The sequence below is a fragment of the Anastrepha obliqua genome, chromosome 4 (assembly GCF_027943255.1).
Source record: "Anastrepha obliqua isolate idAnaObli1 chromosome 4, idAnaObli1_1.0, whole genome shotgun sequence".
Classification (NCBI taxonomy): Eukaryota; Metazoa; Arthropoda; class Insecta; order Diptera; family Tephritidae; genus Anastrepha; species Anastrepha obliqua.
In genome coordinates, this window is record NC_072895.1 from 17376733 (window position 1) to 17396981 (window position 20249).

The window sequence follows — 20249 nt, forward strand, 5'->3', positions numbered from 1 at the left end:
TACATACACATATGTCTCAGATTTCTAAACTATTCTGAAATACATATTTACCTCATAATTCGTAAAGATCTTCGAATATTCACAGTACACGGAATTGCGAAATTCTTTGCCTTACTAATTTTAAATCTAAATAATCCGTAGGAGCTAAAATTAATGGAACAGCGACATGTCAGTTGGATATTTTGATTCGTGGTGCATTACATTTGCATGTACATATGTAGATGTGTATATATGTATATACGCATTTAATATATTTTATAAATATGCACTCAAGTAGAACATCAAATGCTGATACTGCAGCACAGAGGCACCCTAAGGGCAGAATTCTATCATAAAATTTAACTAGAGCCTACTAATACACACTTACATTATAATTTACATGTATTGCATTAATGCGTTTTGTATGTATTGATTTTGCTTACATGCCATTCCTATTAAAATACGACAATTATTTACTAATTAAAATCACTAATCGCTGCAAACCATCAAATCAATTACAAATGCAATTTTAAACAGAAAAGCTTGCTGGTGTGCATGTGGCCGCATCTGCCTCTCGCGGATGTATGACGAGAGAGATGGTGGCGGCTGGCGGTTGTTGTGGGTGTTGAGCATTTAGACCATAGCCAGTCCTTTATTGATACTTTCCAAGTGCTCCTTTGCCTTGATGCGCAACGTCGCTATGGAATTGGAGCGTATATCCGCTGTCTGCGGTTGATTTGTCGCAATCGGCGACTGCCGACTGATGGGATTGGTGGATGCATTATTGCTTAGCGCACGGCCCGGCGGTGGGCTATCCCTTCCCACATCGAGCAGTTCCATACTGGCCGTATTACATTTACTATTTCCACTGCCGTTGCCGGCGCTATTGCCGCCGATGAGCATTGCTTCATTTGCATCGTTACTTGTGGTGAGATTTTGCGGTGACTGTTCCAAATTTGTTGGTTGAGTTGCGCGCGATGGCGGCGAGTTTAGTGCGGTGGCTGAGGATAAGGTCGGCGCCGGTGCTAGAGGTGGTGGCAGCACAGACATGCTGGACGCCAATGGCGAAAGCGCCGTCATGCCGGCCGCATTCGAAGTGATAGGCGCTGTGGCGACTGCATTCGCTACGGCCGCTGACATAGACGATGCGGACGATGACGATACTGACGACGTCGTCGTGGATGAACTCAGCTGTGGTGGCATTGTGGCCAAACTTTGTGGCGACATGCGTGACAGATGCGGCGATAAATGTGACAATTGTACATGATGGCCAGGGTGGGTAGCTGCACTCAGTGCCGATGGTGGTGGTATGCCAGGATGACCGGTGGGCGGTTGAGGATGTGCGGCGGCGGGATGCATACCGGGGCCATGCGGTCCATGACTCATGGCTGCCAAGCTGCTCATGGTCAAACTGGATGGAGCCAAACTAAGTGGGGGCGTCAAATAGCTGGGATAGACGGTCTGCGGGTGCGAAAGGAAACCTGCCGAAGGACGAAGTTGGATGTGAATAGAGAAAAACTTTAATGTGAATTAAAAAATAGTAAAATGCGAATTTAATTGCAAGCAAATAATGAGGCAAATGAGATGATAGTTACCTGGCAGAGCGGAGAGTAGCGGCGGCGATAGCCAAGGATCGACAGGCAGGCCGCCAGCGCCACAACCAAGACGATGTGGCAGTTGAGTGAAGTGGGTGAGCCCCAAGCGTAGGCTCTCCGATTTCTCTTGGCGACGCCATTTGGCGCGACGATTTTGGAACCAAACCTGAAATGGCACGAGAAAAGATACAGATTTTATTTAATATTTTTATTTTTTTTTTTACTGCAGTATTACAGCTTAGATATTAAAGAACGTAGGATAATAAATTTTAATATTTCTAGTCCATTTGAAGGCAATGTTTTACTAATTTTCTTTTTAGCAAACCCAATTAAATAAAACAAAAATCAGTCGAATTGCCTCATAAGAAGTGCAACTTTAGTGAGTCTACCTAAATCCAGCGAAGATTCCTTATAAAAAAGGGAGAGAGGCGAAACAATCAATAAATGAATCCGTCTAACAGTCACCATTTTGCGGTATTTCCGCTATGTTAAAACAATAGAGAATAAGCAGACCTGACATCCACATACAGCCGTGCAACATCCGCACTTAATTACATTTCAACGAGCTTAATTGCAACAACAACAACAACCACACAACCAACAGCATCTTCTGTGAAAACAAAATGGCGCCGCTGCTCATTAGTGAAGAAAAATGTAGACATTAATAATTAAAACGAAAGTACAGAAAGTGTGGCAGCACTGACACGCAAATACCTATGCGAGAGTGTGAGTCTGTGGAAGAGCCAGCAAAGAGCAAAAGATAAAATTCAATTAGTGCTTCGGTACTAATTAGAATTATCGTAACAATGAGTGTGTAAGATTTATAGGGCAACTTAAGCAACCCATAGCCACAGACGAGAGGAAGGATGTGCGCAAAAATGGCAGACGACCGAGTAGTGTGCGGGTGGGGGTGGTGGCAAGTGGCAACTCTGTGACGCTGACAGACGCACAGAATGTGCGCGACTAATTGGTACGCTCTGGCGTAATGAGAGAGCGAATTGGTGGTTTGTGTAAATGGCTGCTGTATTTCTAAAGAGAGTACAAAGGGAGTGAGAGAGAGAGAGAGAGAGAGAAACAGAGTGAAGGAGAGAGTGGGAAAGAGATAGCGGTTATCTTTAATTCACTGCGAATGTCAGCTTCTCCTCCCGCCGCCTCATGCAACTTTCATCGCCCAGCAAGCTCTGCTCACCGCCTGCGCATCCAGCAGCAGGTTGGCCTACAACTTGACGGTCGGTCGTAGACTGGCGCACAAAGTAATTATGTGCAATTTACGCGAATTAATAGGAATTATAATGATGGAAATTTAATTTTTGACGCTGTTGACGTTGATAATTTACGACGAAACGGCGAAGTGAAAGTCGGGTGGGTATTTGTGAAAAGTATGACTTGCGGCCAAAAGCAGATGAAATAATCAGCGGATTTCATCTTTATTTCGAAAATATCTTTTATCTTAACCTTTCGATAGTGAATTTGAAATTTGTTGGGTTTAATTGAATTAAAAAAATATTAAAGAAGCATTTGAAAGGTACGTAACAAATAAGCACATCAGCTTAAAGGGTGAGAGGATTACTTTTTGGAAATTTATATGCTTCAAGTGCGGCATGCAAAATTTGCTCAGTTAGTTAGGTAAAATTATAAATTTACTAGGTTGTTCAATAAGTTTTGCGGTTCGATAAGAGTGGGCGTTGCTTCTAGCCTAAATTTCTTTTGTTATGTTGGTACACTCTTCCCATGAACCAATCTGAAGTGTCATTTCAATCGGTCAATTCATTCAAACCATTTAGTATAGACGTGTCACAGTCTTTTCTACAATGGAAAAAAATCAAGTATCCTACGGTGATTGAATTTTTATTTTTGGAAGGCTTAAATGCAAAATACCTATCACCATCAATTAGTACAGTAAAAATAGGGTAGCACAATTTAAACGTGATCGTACAAGCCTTGAAGACGATCCACGTCAAGGACGTGCAGAAACAACAACAACACCAGAAGTCGTATGAAAAATATAGAAAATCGTATTGGAAAATCATCAAGTGACTGAAAGAGATTTAGTAGAAGCCCCAGGCATATCGTTGGGCACTCTAAGCAATAATTTGATTAAGTATAGGGTTTCAGAAAGCTGTGATCACAATGGGTGCCGCATTAGCTAATAATGGAATAAAAATCCATTCGAATGCGACTTTCTCAGCAACATTTGGAGCGTTTTCGGAAGAATAAAGTGGACTTTATGCATCAATTCGTCACTTCTTTGAATCTATTAAAATGATCTTAAATCGAAACAAGAAGCTAAAGAGTGGTGTGAACCTGATTCTTCGGCTCTGAAACGAGTTCGTTCAGTTCAGGTTTTTGGAATGCGAAAGGAATTTTGTTTGTGGCTTACTTGCAAACTGGTTTGCTAGAGAAAAAAATTTTGCGATTGTGTAGCGTATTGAGGGATTTGCACGCAAAAGGGATTTGCACCAAAGTTCAAGCAGCAAAAAAATTGGGAGCTGAATTGCTTGGGACCACCAGTTAGAACGGCAGCAAAATAGATTAAGGTTAATAATGGTTTTTTTTTGTGATATTTGTAGAAATACATTTTTATTTTCCATTGGCACGTATGAGCTTACATGAAGTCAAAAGCGAAGAAAAACATGTCGCAAAACAAATCTGAACTCCGAACAACAGGTGGGGGCTGAGGGATTTTCAAATACCGAAGAAAGTACAATCGGCTTACTGCAACTTGATGCCTGCATAAATCCATCTGGGGTGGAATTTGGCCTGGAAACAACTACCAGTGACCAGTTCAGCTGAGAAAAAGTTATCTATTGCAAATGCGTCGAGTGATCGAAAATCACAATAGTCCTATTCTTCATACCAAATGAAAATTCGTTCGATCAGCACTTTCGACTACAGTCGAAGATCGAATATTGCTCATGATAAGCGCATCGGGACAATGCACCGAGACATGTATTTTGGCATAGCAAAAAATTCATGAATTAAAGTTAGAATTGTTGGCATCCAACGTATTCACCACATTTGCCCCCCCCACCCCCCCCCCGCGATTTCTATTTGTTTCTGATGAGCTCATAACACATAAAGGTCATGATGAGCTTTTTATGCCAGAAATAATCTCAGAGGATTGCCATTGTCTACTATTTTTTTGTTACTTTACAAAAATAATTCATAAAGTACCTTTTTCGAAATCTTGATGTTTTTTCATTGAACACCGAAAAAAATTTTTCAAAATTTGCTGATTTTCTGTGGTCTAAGAAATTTTGAAAAATCGATTTTTTTTGTTTTTTCGTTATTTCCAAAATAAAGTACCTTCAGAATATACTGTGAAATTTTTCAATTTTCCAGAAACTCCCAATATTATAGGTTCTACAGCGCCTTAACTGGGTAGAGAGCGGTCCGCGTGCTCCTGTACCTCAAACTTTAAACTCTTTTATCTCGAAACGACTCTTTTCGGCCTGGTGTTGAAAAAAACGATGCTATCGCCCGCACTAGAATCATAGCATTATTTCAATTATTTCGTATTTTTTTTATCAAAAAACTGAAAAACAGCCCGATTTTTAGGGTGTAAAATTCGCAACCGCGCCATTTTGTCAATTTTTTTTTGTATTTTAGTAGCTGGACACAGCTATTACAGTCATACTGATTATTAATTTTTTGGTTTTTGTGTTTCAGATAAGTAGAAGAGCCAAAATGGACAACATCGTCCAGGTTCAATTTTTGAGGAGTGTCAACTTCAGCGTCATTTTCAAAATTATTAAAATTTAAAAAAAAAATTTTTCTCATTTTTGTATGTAAAGAAGTTAAATAAAAAGCCTAAAAAATTTAAATAAAGTTTTTCTTTTTTTTTATTGTACCAAAAATTCCTGATACTAACCTAAATTTTCGAGCTCTAGACCACTGGGACCCCTTAAGGGGGGAACCGGTTTAGGAGGCTGAAATTTTGGTGTTTTTATGAACAAGGAAGGAATAATCAGAAATTTTTTAAGCATGAAGGGTATTATACTCATATTTTTAAGTACACTTTAAAATTCTTTCAAGCCATTTCCACCGGAAATAGTGGCGTTAGATCGTGTTGTCCATGGACGATCGCCATCCGAGTATCTTGCTGGTGGGCATTCCTGAAGTTGCAATTTTTCTCCCTAATCAACAACAATTTTTTTTTTCGCAAACAACATGTTTGCTAAGAATATGAACCTAATTTTGATAAAATACTATTGAAAATTGCATATCTTTGAGGCGCTTGAACACAATGTAATTTTTCATACCAAATTTTTTCATCTATTTTACTAAAAAAAAATATTTGTAATGTTAATATAATCCCAGAATTAGGTTCATATGAATTAGGATTCATAAAAAATTTCATAACGATTGGTGGATAACTTTTTGAGCTAGAGTGCCCACAAGTTGAAAAAAAGTAGTTTCGAGAAAAACGTCGCTCTAACTAACGCGCGCTACGGTGCGGAACTGACGGGCAGTCACTGATATGCTCATAGAATCGAGAATAATGCGAATTTCGCTTTAAAATTTTTACCACATATTCTTGAGTAGTTATACTAACAATTTATGCAATAAAAAAGTCGATTTTTTGATAAGTCTAAACTGGTTTCCCCCCTTAAGTGATCTAAGCCCTTAGCTCAGTATACTCGTACATTTTCAAGTATTTACTTCACTTTAATTGAATGCATCAAAAATTTACTTGTTTCTTTCCTTGTCACAAAATAAGAACGGTTGCTATGTTGCTATAAATTAACTGAGCTATGATAAAAATAGTTACAGCACACAATGGAAAATGTCTTGAATAATATACTTATTGACCTTTAATTGAAATAATCTCATATTTTTTTTGGCAAATTCTTCACTCTGAAGTTATAGACCCGCGATATAATAGACACATAAATTTAATAAAAACAAAAGTTCGGAAGCTGAATAGATCGATCTCACATTTAAAATTGACACTGGGGCTTACCGAATGGGCTTGACCACTAACATTTAGTCCCCTAGACTGTTTCTATTTTACAAAAATGCTTTTAAGCCTTTGTTTTCTAATACCGCTTTCTCCATATTAATAACTTAACAAAATAAAGGTCCACCTATTTCATAATCTTAATTTCCCACTGCGCGTACGTACATACATTTTCCCTTTTATGCTTCTCTATTACTGAGCAAATGAATATTGACACATATCGTTAGATGCTCAGCCGCGTGGGGCAAATGCTGCGAGTTGGGTGGGATAGGTGGGGCATGGGACGAATGTTCACCACAGCACGTCAACTCTGCTTGCCTGTTATAATTTGCGTTTGTGCTTCTTCATTTTAATTAAATCATCAAAATCAATTTTGTAATTTCCATTCATGGCGCGCCATAATGAAAATAAACACAAAATTTCCATATACATACATACAAACATATACATATATAGTAAATCCATCTATGTTGTGCGTATGTATGTGTGCACACGCATACGTAGAAGAGGCGCGCGCGCACTGATTGAGGTAGAGTAGATGTCTGCGTTTTTAAAATACCGCCCACCTTTTAATAACCTCCACCCAAAGCTTTCCAACGTCAGCCAACCACCCACTTTTCCAACCCAACACCCACAACCAGGTGTTGTTGTAGAAAAGCGGGGATGCTGTGTTGTACCAGCAGCGATGCTACGCTCTTAGCACCAAATATACTCTCTCGCTCCCGTATACAGTTGACTGGCGCAATGCTCTCATAAAATTGAAATCATCACATTGCGAGGGTTGCTCTCACCAGTTAATATTCAATTGCTGGCGATAACCTCACAACCCCTCAATTGTTTACCCAAAGCCCCAACTCCACACCGTCTATGGGGAAAGTACTAGCACACACGTATGTATGTATGTACATATAACTCAGTTTCATGCGTGAGTTTGTACGCATTTCAAATGGCGACGTCAACCACTTTTCAACTTTAATCTTTTTCATAAACTTTGCTCGGCAGCAGCCAGCAGCCAGCAGCCAGCAATTTGGGTCGTTTTTGTTTGGATACTTATTTGTTGTTTTCTTCTGTGTCAACTCAACAGCTCGCCAGCCCAAATCTCTCTACTCTACCTTGACGCTCTCGACACATTTCAAAGTTTACCATTTTATTGGAAAACTTCTTTGCCAGGGGCGCCAGCTAGACTCACAGCCAGACTCAGAGCTGCAGCCAGCGCAAGCAGCAAAGGTGGCGAGCCAACGCTTTGGAACACCACCAACCGAGCCCCACCAAGTGGGCCCATGTTACGCAGCTTTATTACGTTTTCCTATTGCTTTGCGTTTTATTCTTCTATTTTCTGTCATTCTTTTTGATGTTGTTGTTAGTGTAGGGCCAACGGTGATGTGCTGTGTGCTTTCATATTACGTGCGTTATTGTTGTTGTAATTTAATCGTACACCTTGCAAGTTTCTTTACAAGCAACAGTATTTGATGCTGCTACTGCAGAGGGGATGAGTAAACAAGGCAGGTTGGCTGGATGATGGTTAGCTGACTGGCTGGCTGGCGGACAGGGCAAAAACTAAGTAATCCAAAAAAAGAAGAAAACTGAGTAAGCAACACGAGCAGGTGCTTTCAGGGGGTGCGGTGTGTAAAGGTAATGTAAGTGGGGGGGGGGCGGTAAAACATCGAAACATTTTATAAAAATACACGCATAGTAGTTCAGGGCGGAGGGGTGTCAGGTAGGGCACACAGACAAGCCAACGTGCGACCGAACGAAAGAACACAAATTGCTTTTCGAATGTTTCTGACAGTTTGCAAATTGGAAAATTGACTTTTAACACACAAGAGTTCCAGCTTAATAAAAACGTTTCGACTTCACAAACACCAACAAACCAAGAGTAACACTAACAAAAAACACAAAACACAAGGCACAATGATATACACATGCGAGTGTATGGGTATATGGGCGCCAACAAAATGGTTTTGCTATTCCCTTGGACGAATTCATTACTTGGTGCAACATGGATGCGGTGGCTTACGCTCTAAACGCCGCCCATTTCATGTTTTTTTTTTTTTTTGTTTTTTATATGAAACCAGTTTGAAAAAGTTAACCGAAAAAATTGCAAACCGGCAATAAAGAAAACATTTCTGGTGAACTCGAGACAGTTTGTCTATTTTATTTTATTTCGTTTCACTTTACTTTGCATGTTCATCTTTTTTATAATCCAAGTTTGCTTTTTATTGCTGTTGTTGCAAATGCCAAGTGGTGCGCAAATTAGGTAAATCAGTTTGAAGTTGGTCCACGCCATCTTTGTCATTGCCGTAATGACTCACCACCTAATGCTGCTGCTGCTGCCGCACTGTGTGAAAAGAATATTATAATATTGTAGTTACTTCTTATGTTTGTATGCTGCTGCTGCTGCTGCTGCTGCCCCACTGTGTGAAAAGAATATTATAATATTGCAGTTACTTCTTATTTGTATGTAAGCAGGCGTGTGGCGCTAAATAGAACGAGGAAGGCTGGGTAGCAGTTGAAGCATTTAGAGACTGCAAAGTTTTGCAAGTTAATAATTCTTATTGGGAATTGAGTTAATTTGCTGATGTCAGTGCTTGAGTGGATGCGGCAGATGAATAAATAAAAAAAAAGAAGTTTGAAGTGATAAGTAAAATTAAATGGGGACTGGAATGTTCCAATCTAGAACGAGCATCCAGTGTAGAACGCTGCAGAACTGCAAAGTGTTTTGTGACAAGTCCGAACAGAAAACTGTCGAACTTTCTTATACAACTTGGAAGAAAAGATATTCGGTTGATGGTCTGTATTATCATAGGATATAATCCATGGGGTCAGCATATAACCACCATTGGAATCATTGAGGATACGTTTTGTCTGTGTTGCATACATTGATGACTGTTTGTTAGCCACATTATCATCTATGTACGGTATGCCGAGTGTTGCCACGGCCGTCTGTCCATTACAGGAGCTCAGGAGGCTAGCAAAAAAGATGTACAGCACAATAACGGTAATTTTAGAGTGTGAAGCTTGTTCCAATGTTTGATCTTCGTAGCATTCTGGAGAAAAATGAAGTATTAAAGTAAACTTGGTTTAAATGAGTCAAATATTTTTAAACTAGTGCGTTCATTAATCTATAAACACAGCCGTTTACCAAGAGATCACCAGAAATTTACGCTACTTGAAAATACTCTCAAAATTGGCATTTACCATACCTTTCGAAAAATTGTGCTTAAGTGTTCATCAATAGCTTGCCATAGACCCTTTTTTATTTCGTATTAAGGTAAGTCAAGTTAGATTAGATTGGCTGAAGTACCTGCTACTACTTTTTCATTTTAACTTAGACTGCAACAGTTCTTTGAAGAAGTGCTTTCCCGAAATCTGAAGTAATTATTTATAGCACCTGAGCAAATAACCTCAGTGAGTGGGAGCCTGTATGAACAGTTTGATCTACCTTTTGTTATCAGGAGTTCTAGGTATTTCGTTTTCTCAAGGATGAGGAGTAAGGAATCGCGGGAATACTTTATAATTTAGAGCCGATGTGTAACGGACCGTCTCAGACGCCAAAATTTCAGTTGACGTGCTTTTATAAAATGTTTTAATCCAAAGTAGATTACAAATTAAATGCCAAGCGTATTCTTTAGAATCAGATCACTATTGATATAGGAAACTGTATTCTACTTGAATGTTTCTAAGAACTTTCTACAGGTGCGTATAATTATTGGGAGGTTGAATTAGTTTTAAAGGTTTTTTTCGAAGATTTGGGGCTTTATTGTGAAAAAACGGTACAAAATATTTTATTCGAAGTATTGGCCATCGCTAGCTACAACTTTCGCCCATATTTCGGGCAATTTCCGGATGCCGTTTCTCCAAAATTCTGGCCGCTGCTTGGCTATCCATGACTCAACCCATATTTTGGTAGCCTCGTACGAGGAGAACCGCTGGTCCGCCAAATCGAGACTCATATGCCGGAACAAATGATAATCGGAGGGAGCTATGTCTGGACTATACGGCGGGTGGGGTAACACTTCCCAGCCAAGCGTTCCAAGGTATTTTTTGACAGGTTGAGCAACATGCGGCCGAGCGTTGTCATGTTGCAAAATAACCTTGTCGTGCCTTTTTACCGTTTCCGGCCGTTTTTCTTTCAATGCCCGGCTTAAACGCATCAATTGCAGTCGGTAACGATCCCCCGTGATTGTTTCGCCCGGTTGGAGCAGCTCAAAATATACGACGCCGACCTGATCCCACCAAATGCAGAGCATGATTTTCTTGCCGTGAATATTCTGCTTGGCCGTCGATGTTGATGTGTGGCCGGGCAAACCCCATGATTTTTTGCGTTTTGGGTTATCGTAGTGGATCCATTTTTCGTCGCCAGTCACCACCCGATGCAAAAAACCCTTCCGATTTTGTCGCTCGATCAGCAATTCGCACGTAAAAAATCGAAGTTCGACGTCGCGCAGCTTCAACTCGTACGGGACCCAATGTCCTTGCTTTTGGATCATTCCCATCGCTTTTAGACGCTGCAAACGGTTGATTTATCAACGCCCAATGATTCAGCAAGCTCTTCTTGGGTTTGGCACGAGTCCTCGTTTACCAATTCCCCCAATTCCGCGTCCTCGAACTTTTTGGGCTGGCCAAGACGCTCCTTGTCTTCGGTGTGAAAATCACCACTTTTGAATCGTCGAAACCAGTACTCACATGTTGAAATCGACGGAGTATGGTCTGGGTAGGCCTCCTGCAGCAATTCACGGGCTGGGGCTGTATTTTTTTTCAAATTGAAGCAGAAAAGCAAAGCTTCCCGCAAATTGCGTTTCGACGGCACGAAAGTTGACATACTCGGAGCACGAAAACACTGCGTTGTTTATACTTCAGCGAAATGACAGATACTGATAAGCAAAGCCTAGGGATGAGGCTTTGTCATGAATATATATTCAGTATTGCCAACGCGATAAAGTGATAAATAGCGCCATCTGTGTGTCACCTTTAAAACTAATTCAACCTCCTAATATATAAATGGAAATATCCGTGTTTATACACCATTGATGGTGGACTTTTAGGTCTTCATAAGAAGGTTAAAAAAATTCATAATAACCTTCTTTCGAGGCATTTATGAATGTATGTATATTGGGATATAGTAATTTTGCCGAATTTTCGGGCAGGTGGACATTCTATATAAGTTCACAATGGCATTCTTATACCATATGTGTATTGCATTTTCTCTGCGAGTGTCCTGCCTGTGCTAGAGCAAGACTACGAATTTTGGGTTCCGATGTCGTGAGAATGAGTAAAATTCGTTCTCTCAAACTGGAGCATATTTTCAGATTTGCCAAAGAATCTGGAAAATTTTCACTGTACTAGGTACCGAGGTCTCTGTCTCAGTCTATGTCGCTATTCTATTCTATTTCTTCTTTCTGTCTGTTACTTCCCAGCTTTTCCCCTTCTCTATCTACCCTCTCAATTTGTAGAGCTTTGAATAGAATGTAAAAGCCCAGGCTGAGTGTTTAAGAGTTGTAAATCTCTCGGTGCCTCTTGCCGCGCCTTTTTCAAAATGAAAAAAAAATTTTTGAGAAAATAATTTGTACTCAGATACAAAACTATGGGATTTTCAAGAGTATATTAAAAGCTTGGATTGGAAATATTTTGTTAGAAAGAATTAAGAGACTCGCAATTTTTTTCTCTTCGTAATGGCAGATGCATGCGTAATCGGGACGAGCCCATGGCCGACTGCTAGTACTTATGGGACACAAAAACCAATACTCAAAAATTAATAATTAATAATAAATAATTAAAATAAAATAAAATTATTTAAAAAAAATGAAATAATATAAAACAAAATTATTTATAAAATAAAATAAATAAAAATAAAATTTTTTTAAATAAAATAGTGAAAGGTGAAGTTTATAAGTACATTCATGTATTACAAAACAACAATGTTGAAATAATGCAAATGTGGAAAAGGCTTTTAGCTGAGTACAAAAGACGCCTCCACGTACTTTCCAAGACAAACCTGAATGAGAAGTTTTCCTAAGCAACGACAGGTGCTCATTCCCACTACTTAGGACTGGTAGCGGCAGGCTAATCACCTATCCTGTCAGAAATCAAAACAGATTAACGAAACCAATGCAAGACTGAGTCTTGTCGAGGTTCTATGCTCACGAGTGGAGTGAACAAGGAACACAAAAAAACAAAAAGACATTTGTTTGAGGTAAACCTTTTCTTATTTTTTGACATAGTTTCCTTTAAGGCTCATACATTTCGTCCAACGCTGTTTATTTTAATTTGATCCCTTCCTATTCGGAATCGGATTTGTCCAAGTCTGAAAAATTCTGCAATCACCTCCATGTTTGACTAAAATCTTTTTTCCGCCAGCCATTGCTTCAATTTGGGGCACAAAAGTAGTCCGAGAGATCCGAGGAAGTCCAGTCTAGTGAATAGGGAGGGGCAATGTGAGACCAGTTGGAATTGTATTTCCATTAATTTTGCAGCCACAACTGGTGAGGCGTGAGCTGGTGCGTTGCCGTGATGAAAAACGAAAATCACTCGACGTCTTCGATTCAAACAAATGCAAAACGTTAAGAAATATATCGATCTGGCTAAAATTTGGTGTTTGTTCTTCCAAGAGATGCTACTAACTAAGAATAACCTCGATATGCGTTAGTAGTGCTTCCTTGCTTACTTTGCGCGGACTTTTCAAAGGAACCTCCTATTTCCATGACACATTAAGGAAGCGAGCTTGGCAGGCTGAGAGAGGCTGCAGATGGACAAAACTGATGCTACCTGTCATGTCCGACCGACTGTCGCAGTTCCGCCTGCAACTAAGCAGAGGGAACTGTAGGAGGCTGGTTGGATTGATGGCGAGCCACTTTCTATGGGCAAAGCGCATGGAAAAGGTGGGCATCTCAGGCAGTGCACTTTCTCCAGCAAGTGGAGAGGAGGATGAGACGGCGGACCACTTTTTGAGCGTCTGCCCCGCCTTCGCTCGAATCAGGTTTGAGGTTTTTGGCGCTGATGTGTTAAGAAGCGACGACCTTGGCTCCTTGGCACCACAAGATCTACTCAGATTTCTGCGGAGGTCGAGTAGATTTAAAGAAAATTAAATAGGGAACCCGAGTGCAGTACAATGGATTTATATACCTATGAAATGAGACTTTCAACTATTAGTCGTTAGGGGTGTTTTTAAACCTTCCCAAATGGCTTGTTTTTTACGTCTGCCATCTGTCAACAATATTCAGTTAGTTCATTGTTTGTTACGTTTCATACAACAAAGCATTTTTGTCGCTCTCAAAAATGTCGAATTTCATGCCTTCAAACTACGATTTGCGGACATCGTTGATTTTCTGTTATCAGTTGAAGAAAAACGCTTCTCAAGCTCATCAAATGCTTATGATGGACATGCTCTAAGTAGAGCTTCAGGTGGTTTGAAAAATTCCGATGTGGTGATTTTAGCGTGGAGAACGGGGACCGTGGCCGGCTACCGAAAAGATTTGAAGACGCCGAATAGCAAGCAAAGCAAACTCAAGAAATGTTGGCAGAGCAGTTGGGAGTGACCCAAACAACTATTTCCAAACGTTTGAAAGACATGGGTATGATTTTAAAGGTCGATAGATGGGTGCCGCATGAACTGGCTGAAAGGCAGCAAGAGAACCGAAAAACCATCGAATTGTTACGGGTGACAAAAATGGGTGTATTTCTCCAATCCCAATCGTAAACGACCGTATGGCTCACCCGGCCACAAGCCAAAAACAACGGCCAAACTAAATCGCTTCGGCCGCAAAGCAATGCTGTGTGTTGTCTGGGATCAGCGTGGTATGATTTGGTACGAACTATTAAAACCAGGTGAAATAGTTGACGGTGCACGCTACCAACGACAATTGGCCGATTTGAACAGCGGTATACACCGAAAACGCCCAGAATATGCCGATCGGCGTCACAAAGTAATTTTTCTTGATGACAATGCACCGCCACATCGAACAAGAGCGACCCGGGAATTGGTGGAGACGTACGATTGGGAACCGCTGGTGCATGCGGCTTACTCACCAGACTTGGCGCTTTCCGATTATCATTTGTTTGCATCGCTGGGCCACGCACTCTCCGAGCAGCGCTTCAATTCTCACGAAGAAGCCAAAAAATGGCGCGATGATTGGTTTGCGGCCAAAGACGGCCAATTTTTTTGGCGCGGCATCCACAAATTCCCCGAGAGATGGGGAAAATGTGTCGCTAGCGATGGCAATTATTTTAAAGATTGAATTTCTAACCAGTTTTTGTTAATAAGTGTTTGAAATTGAAAAAAAAAATGTCTCATTTCATAGGTATATACTCTGTGGGCAAAAATTAAGGTGAATTTGGTTGTAAAATGAAAAATCTTTATTTATTCTTGTAAATCAATTTCATCCCCTTCAAAATAATCACCTCTCGATGGAATACACTTATGCCAATGATTTTTCCAATCCCCGAAACATGCCAAATAGTCCATTTCCGGTATAGCCATCAGCACCTTCTTCGATTCAGCTTTTATCTCCTCAATCGGCTCGAAACGCGTTCCCCGGAGTGGTCTCTTGAGTTTTGGGAATAGCCAGAAGTCACACGGAGCCAAATCAGGCGAATACGGTGGTTGTGGAACGATATGCGTGGAATTTTTGGCGAAATGGTCACGAAGAACGAGTGCAGTGTGAGACGGTGCATTATCGTGGTGCAAAAACCAAGAGTTGTTGGCCCATAATTCTGGTCTTTTTAGACGAATTGCTGGAAGGACTTCATAGTGCACCACACCACGAAAATCGAAAAAAACTGTCATCATGATCTTTATTTTTGAACGACTTTGACGTGCTCTTTTCGGTCTGGCCTCGCCTTTAGCACGATATTCGCTTGATTGGTCGGTTGTTTCAGGGTCGTAAGCATAAATCCAAGTCTCATCTCCCGTAATGATGCATTTGAGCTTGTCCTGATAGTCTGAAAGCATTGTTTCACACACATCAACGCGACGACTTTTTTCCAAGAAATTGAGAATTTTCGGTACCAAACGAAATTTGACTTTTCGTAGGCCCAAATGGTCTTTCAAAATGGTTTTCACAGATCCTTCTGATATTCCGATCATATCAGTAAGGTCTCTAACAGTCAACCGACGATTTTGAGCACTAACTCCTTCACTTTATTGACGTGTTGGTCATCTGTTGACGTGGATGGTCATCCGGAGCGCTCCAAGTCATCAACACGTTCTCGACCCTCTTTGAAGTCTTTGTACCACTTATAAACATTTTTCTGCGACATAGCCGAATCACCAAATGCCTTCTGCATGCTAAACGTTTCCGCAGCCGAAATTTCAATCCGCAAACAAAATTTGATGGCACTTCTCTGCTCAATCAAATCAGAGATTGTGAAAATCGAAAAATGCACTCTTGATCGTTTGGTAAACACAAGCGTAAATATATTACTGATAATGACATTCACATGAAAGTTGGCCCAGATGTTATTAACAGTGCTGCCAACTCATGAAAAAAGTAACTAGAGCGAAATTTTAATCCCGCGAAGTTCGACAAATAAATTCACCTTACTTTTTGCCCCTGTCTGAGTGCTGTACTTACTAGTCTGTCCCGACAAAAAAAAGGAATTTTTTCATTTCGCCAAAAGCATTTCATCAGTTAAAAATTTAATTACAGATTTCAAGAAAATGGCAGTAATTATAAAACCGGAGTGAAATATTTTGTTTTGGTATTTTCTATTAATCTAGCCTGAAATCACACCACTGCTGTAATAATTACTACATTGAAAATAATAACAGGCTAGAATGTAAAATTTACGCACGAAATTGCAATTCAATAAATTTCAATTTTTTTTTTCTTTATTTATTTACTTTTCGTGAAATTTGTATTTGTGCTTCAGCGGCAAGTTGTGCACAGCAACAGAATGTGAACAAAAAAAAAAAATATTTCCAACGAATTAATTCGCAAGAAAAGTGCCAGCAGATCGATAAGTTCAGCAATTCGCCACAGGGTGTGAACTTATCAGCGATCTAATTTAGGAGAAAATTGTTGCAACACACATTAATAATAAAATAGCACACGCACACACACATGCACACCTATATTTTTAAAATACCCAAACCGGTACTAATAACTGGGCTATGTTAATAATACTTATGCATGTGTCCATATGTTCGCATGCATGCGATTTTTTTTTATGTACGCCAAGCACAATAACTCGCATGACATCCTGCCGCGTTTCAGGACATTGATAGCGGCGCCTAACTGTGTGAATTTCGTTGAAAGCGAAAGGACAACTGCAGCCACGGTTGACGGGGTAGACGAAGGGCTTAATTCAATTAAATTCATTTGCGTTCACTTTTCATATTTTCAAATTTCAAAATTTCAAAATTATGCTTGCATATCAGAGCGTGCGTTTGCTTGTGCTACTTGGTGCATATGGCACTGTCGCTTGAAAGTGCAGTGTCCCGCAGTTATAATTACAGGACGCGCGTCTGCAGACACAGGACTTGTGTGACAGCTCCGCTCGAGCAAAAGCCGAAAGTGACGGCGTGTATTTGTATGTGTGTGTGTGTGTGTATGAGCACCGAAAACGAGTATGAAACAACGCTGCACACACGCAGTTGAAATTGAGCGGTTGGAGGATAGAAGAGCGCAGGGGCTAATGCAGAGGTTCTAGTCATAATTTGAAAAACAAAAAATCTTGTTTATTCATAAAAAATTATGACATGTCTTGTTTTGTTGGCGAGTAGAGCGCAGTGCTTGTTGGAGGCACAAAGGTAAGCATATATTTGTTTGTTTGTATGCGTGTGTGCCTATCTACTAGGGCGGGTCGATTTAAAAATCGCTCAATGCTCTGTAAAAATCGTATTCTAGGGATCAAAATAAGAAACTTTGCCGAAGGAACCATACCTCTGAAACGAATTCTGATGTCCCCCAATTTGAGTCGAACGAAAAATCCCACTTTGACCCATTTAGAGTGCTCCAATCGAGTCCAAATGTATGACCGACCCCCACTAACTTTGGACGGGGGATCCACCCATGCCAGTGGCACACCTCCTGGAACTCCCCTGGGGGGTTCCCCATACAATCATTTCAAAATATCACCATTTTTGGCCTTTACATGAGAAAAGAAACTAAAAAGTTCGACTCAAATTGGGGGACATCAGAATGCGTTTTAGAGGCATGGTTCCTTCGGCAAGTTTCTTATTTTGATCCCTAGAATATGATTTTCACAGAGCAATGGGCGATTTTTTTGCCTTCCCACAAATCGACCCGGCCTACTATCTACCCATATATGTATGTGTGTGTGTGTGTGCATATACGCTGCTTAGCTGCATTAGTTTAGTTTTCTTGCTCTTCAATGGGGGTTCAATTTTAGTTCCGCCTGTTGTCGGCTTCATTTTTTCGCTTACAAACCACATCCTGTAGGCTTTGCTGGCATTCCCTTTTCCTTTGATTTGTCTTCTTATTGTTTGTGTCTCAGCACAGCGCGGCAATTAAACGAAGACAAAAGATGTCAAAGAAATATTTTAATTAGTTTAAATGCCGACAAGGATATTAGCTTTCACTCAGCACAAACGCTCAACGATGGAGCGATGAAGCCAAAAGTAGTTAAGTTAAAAAAAAGCATCCTTAAAGTACGTTCACATGCTCAGTGATTAGCATTGAATCCACAAAAATTAGTTCATACGTTCACATACGGCAGATGAGCTGAAAAATTGACAATCAGCTGTGAAGAATGTTTTAAATGGTTTTTCTTCATTTTTGGCTTGTTATTAATTATTATTGGGCTCTAACACCATCACACAGAGGCTACAATCCTACAAATCAAACGACGCACTGTGCAGATTAACGAACGAGGAACACATCCTTAGGCAAATCAAACGCAGAAACTGGCGATGGATAGGACACACATTGAGAAAACCGTGCAAAACAACTGCAGTGCAAAAATAACAGCACAGAACCGTGTACGATGGAAGAGTTTTGTCGAGGCCCTATGCTCCCGAGAGGAATAAACAAGGAAAAAAAATTAATTATTATTAACGATATGAAAAAATGGCAAAAAGAAGCAAGAGTTAATTTAATCGCGCAATTTGCTGCTAGTAATAAAAGTTGGATTGCGTCTTGATATTGTTCCACAAATGGAGGGGCCTACAGTTTTAAGCCGACTCCGAACGTCAAATATTTTTTATGAGGAGCTTTTTCATGGCAGAAAACATTCGGAGATTTGCCATTTCCTCTATTTGAAAAAATTTTTATTCACTTTGGTGTTTCACCGAGATTAGAACCTAAGACCTCCTAATAGCAGTCACGCACCAACCCATTCGACTATGGCGGCCGATATTCGGCATTACATTTTATAATAAGCAATAACAGGTCAAATCGTCTTCGGACACACGCTTTTTGCTGTAATATGTATGCATAGTTAATATTATCTTCTTCTTCTTCTTAGCACCTCAGTCTTCGTGCAATGGTTCATCTTAATTTACAACCTTGCGCCCTCCTTCCACCGCCGCTCGTTAAGCTTTTGAAGGTCAACTTCCACGTCTTCGTGCAATATCTTTCTGCTGCGTCCTTTTCTTCAGGGCGTAATTCAACTGCCGTTCGAATTGTGCTCTCCTTGGGCAGTCTAGAAACATTGCAGTGTTACAGGTCCATATATATTTCGCAATATTATTCGTTCTCTTTCTTTCGAAAACAAATTTATTAGAACTATGTCTATTTAGTCTTTACATTGAGGTTTCTCCTTACATTCGTTATAATAATTATCGATAACACAGGGTTGTACGGAGAAAAGTATCTTTTTAATCTAAGATTATTTTATAAACATTGATTTCGGGTAATTTCGCTTTTTAATTGCGAATTGGGAGTTAAGGCTAAAAAAGTTTATGTGAACCTAATATTACAATTAACTTGGTTTTCATATACAGTGTCGAACAAATCATTTGCAACTAACATACCTAGAATCTTTTTCTCTAACATATCAATTTTCCCATTGAAATGCTTTTTATTACATACGTCTAAGGCTTGCATATGCTTTTGTTCACTTTACTTCTGAACTATTTGCTTCTTCTTCTTCTGCCTGATTGGCGCTATAACCGCTTACGCGATTGTGGTCGAGCTTAACAAAGCATGCCAGTCATTTCTGCGAGCATCTGGGGATCTCCTTCAGTTTTCGGCTCCCCGACTACTGTAGTGTCTTTCAGTCTGAACTGATGGCAATAATGAAAGCCGTGACACTGGTACAGTGTGATGCGATACCTGGAGATGATATTTACATTTTCACTGATAGCCAAGGGGCGATAAAATCCCTCACAAAACAGTCGACAACCTCCGAGGCAGCCATGAAATGCCGCGTATCTCTTAACGAGATGGCTGAGTCATTTCGTTTAAGGATAATACGGGTTCCTGGTTTGTGACATTGAGGGTAACTGCAGAGCCGATGAACCAGCGAGACTCGACACCAAGTTGACCGATAAGTACATAGATAATGACATAGGCATACCCTTACAAACATGTAAGCTACTTATCGTTGAAGAAATCACAAGGAAAGCAAACGAAAGATGGCGTAATTATGCCACCAGCAAAATCTCACCTGTGACTGACTCTCAATGCTAAACGCACAGAGTCTTTGCTAAGCCAAAATAAGCACAGCCTTAGCACATTGATATCAGTCGTCTAACATTGTCTAATAGGTAGGCACGCCAAAGGGATGGGTGTGCAAAGCAATGACTTCTGCAGAAG

General features: G+C 40.2%; 1 protein-coding gene across 1 annotated transcript in view; it reads right to left on the bottom strand.

Annotated features, from left to right (window-relative positions):
* Positions 1–583: 583 nt before the first annotated feature.
* The window catches only part of LOC129245208 (retinal homeobox protein Rx), a 148132-nt gene continuing 128466 nt past the window's right edge, over positions 584–20249 (bottom strand). The window contains exons 5-6 of the mRNA XM_054883246.1: positions 1575–1740; positions 584–1460 (exon numbers count right to left, since the gene is read on the bottom strand). Of these exons, the coding sequence (XP_054739221.1) occupies positions 613–1460; positions 1575–1740 (1014 nt within the window). The 3' untranslated portion in view covers positions 584–612. The remainder of the gene's footprint in view (positions 1461–1574; positions 1741–20249) is intronic.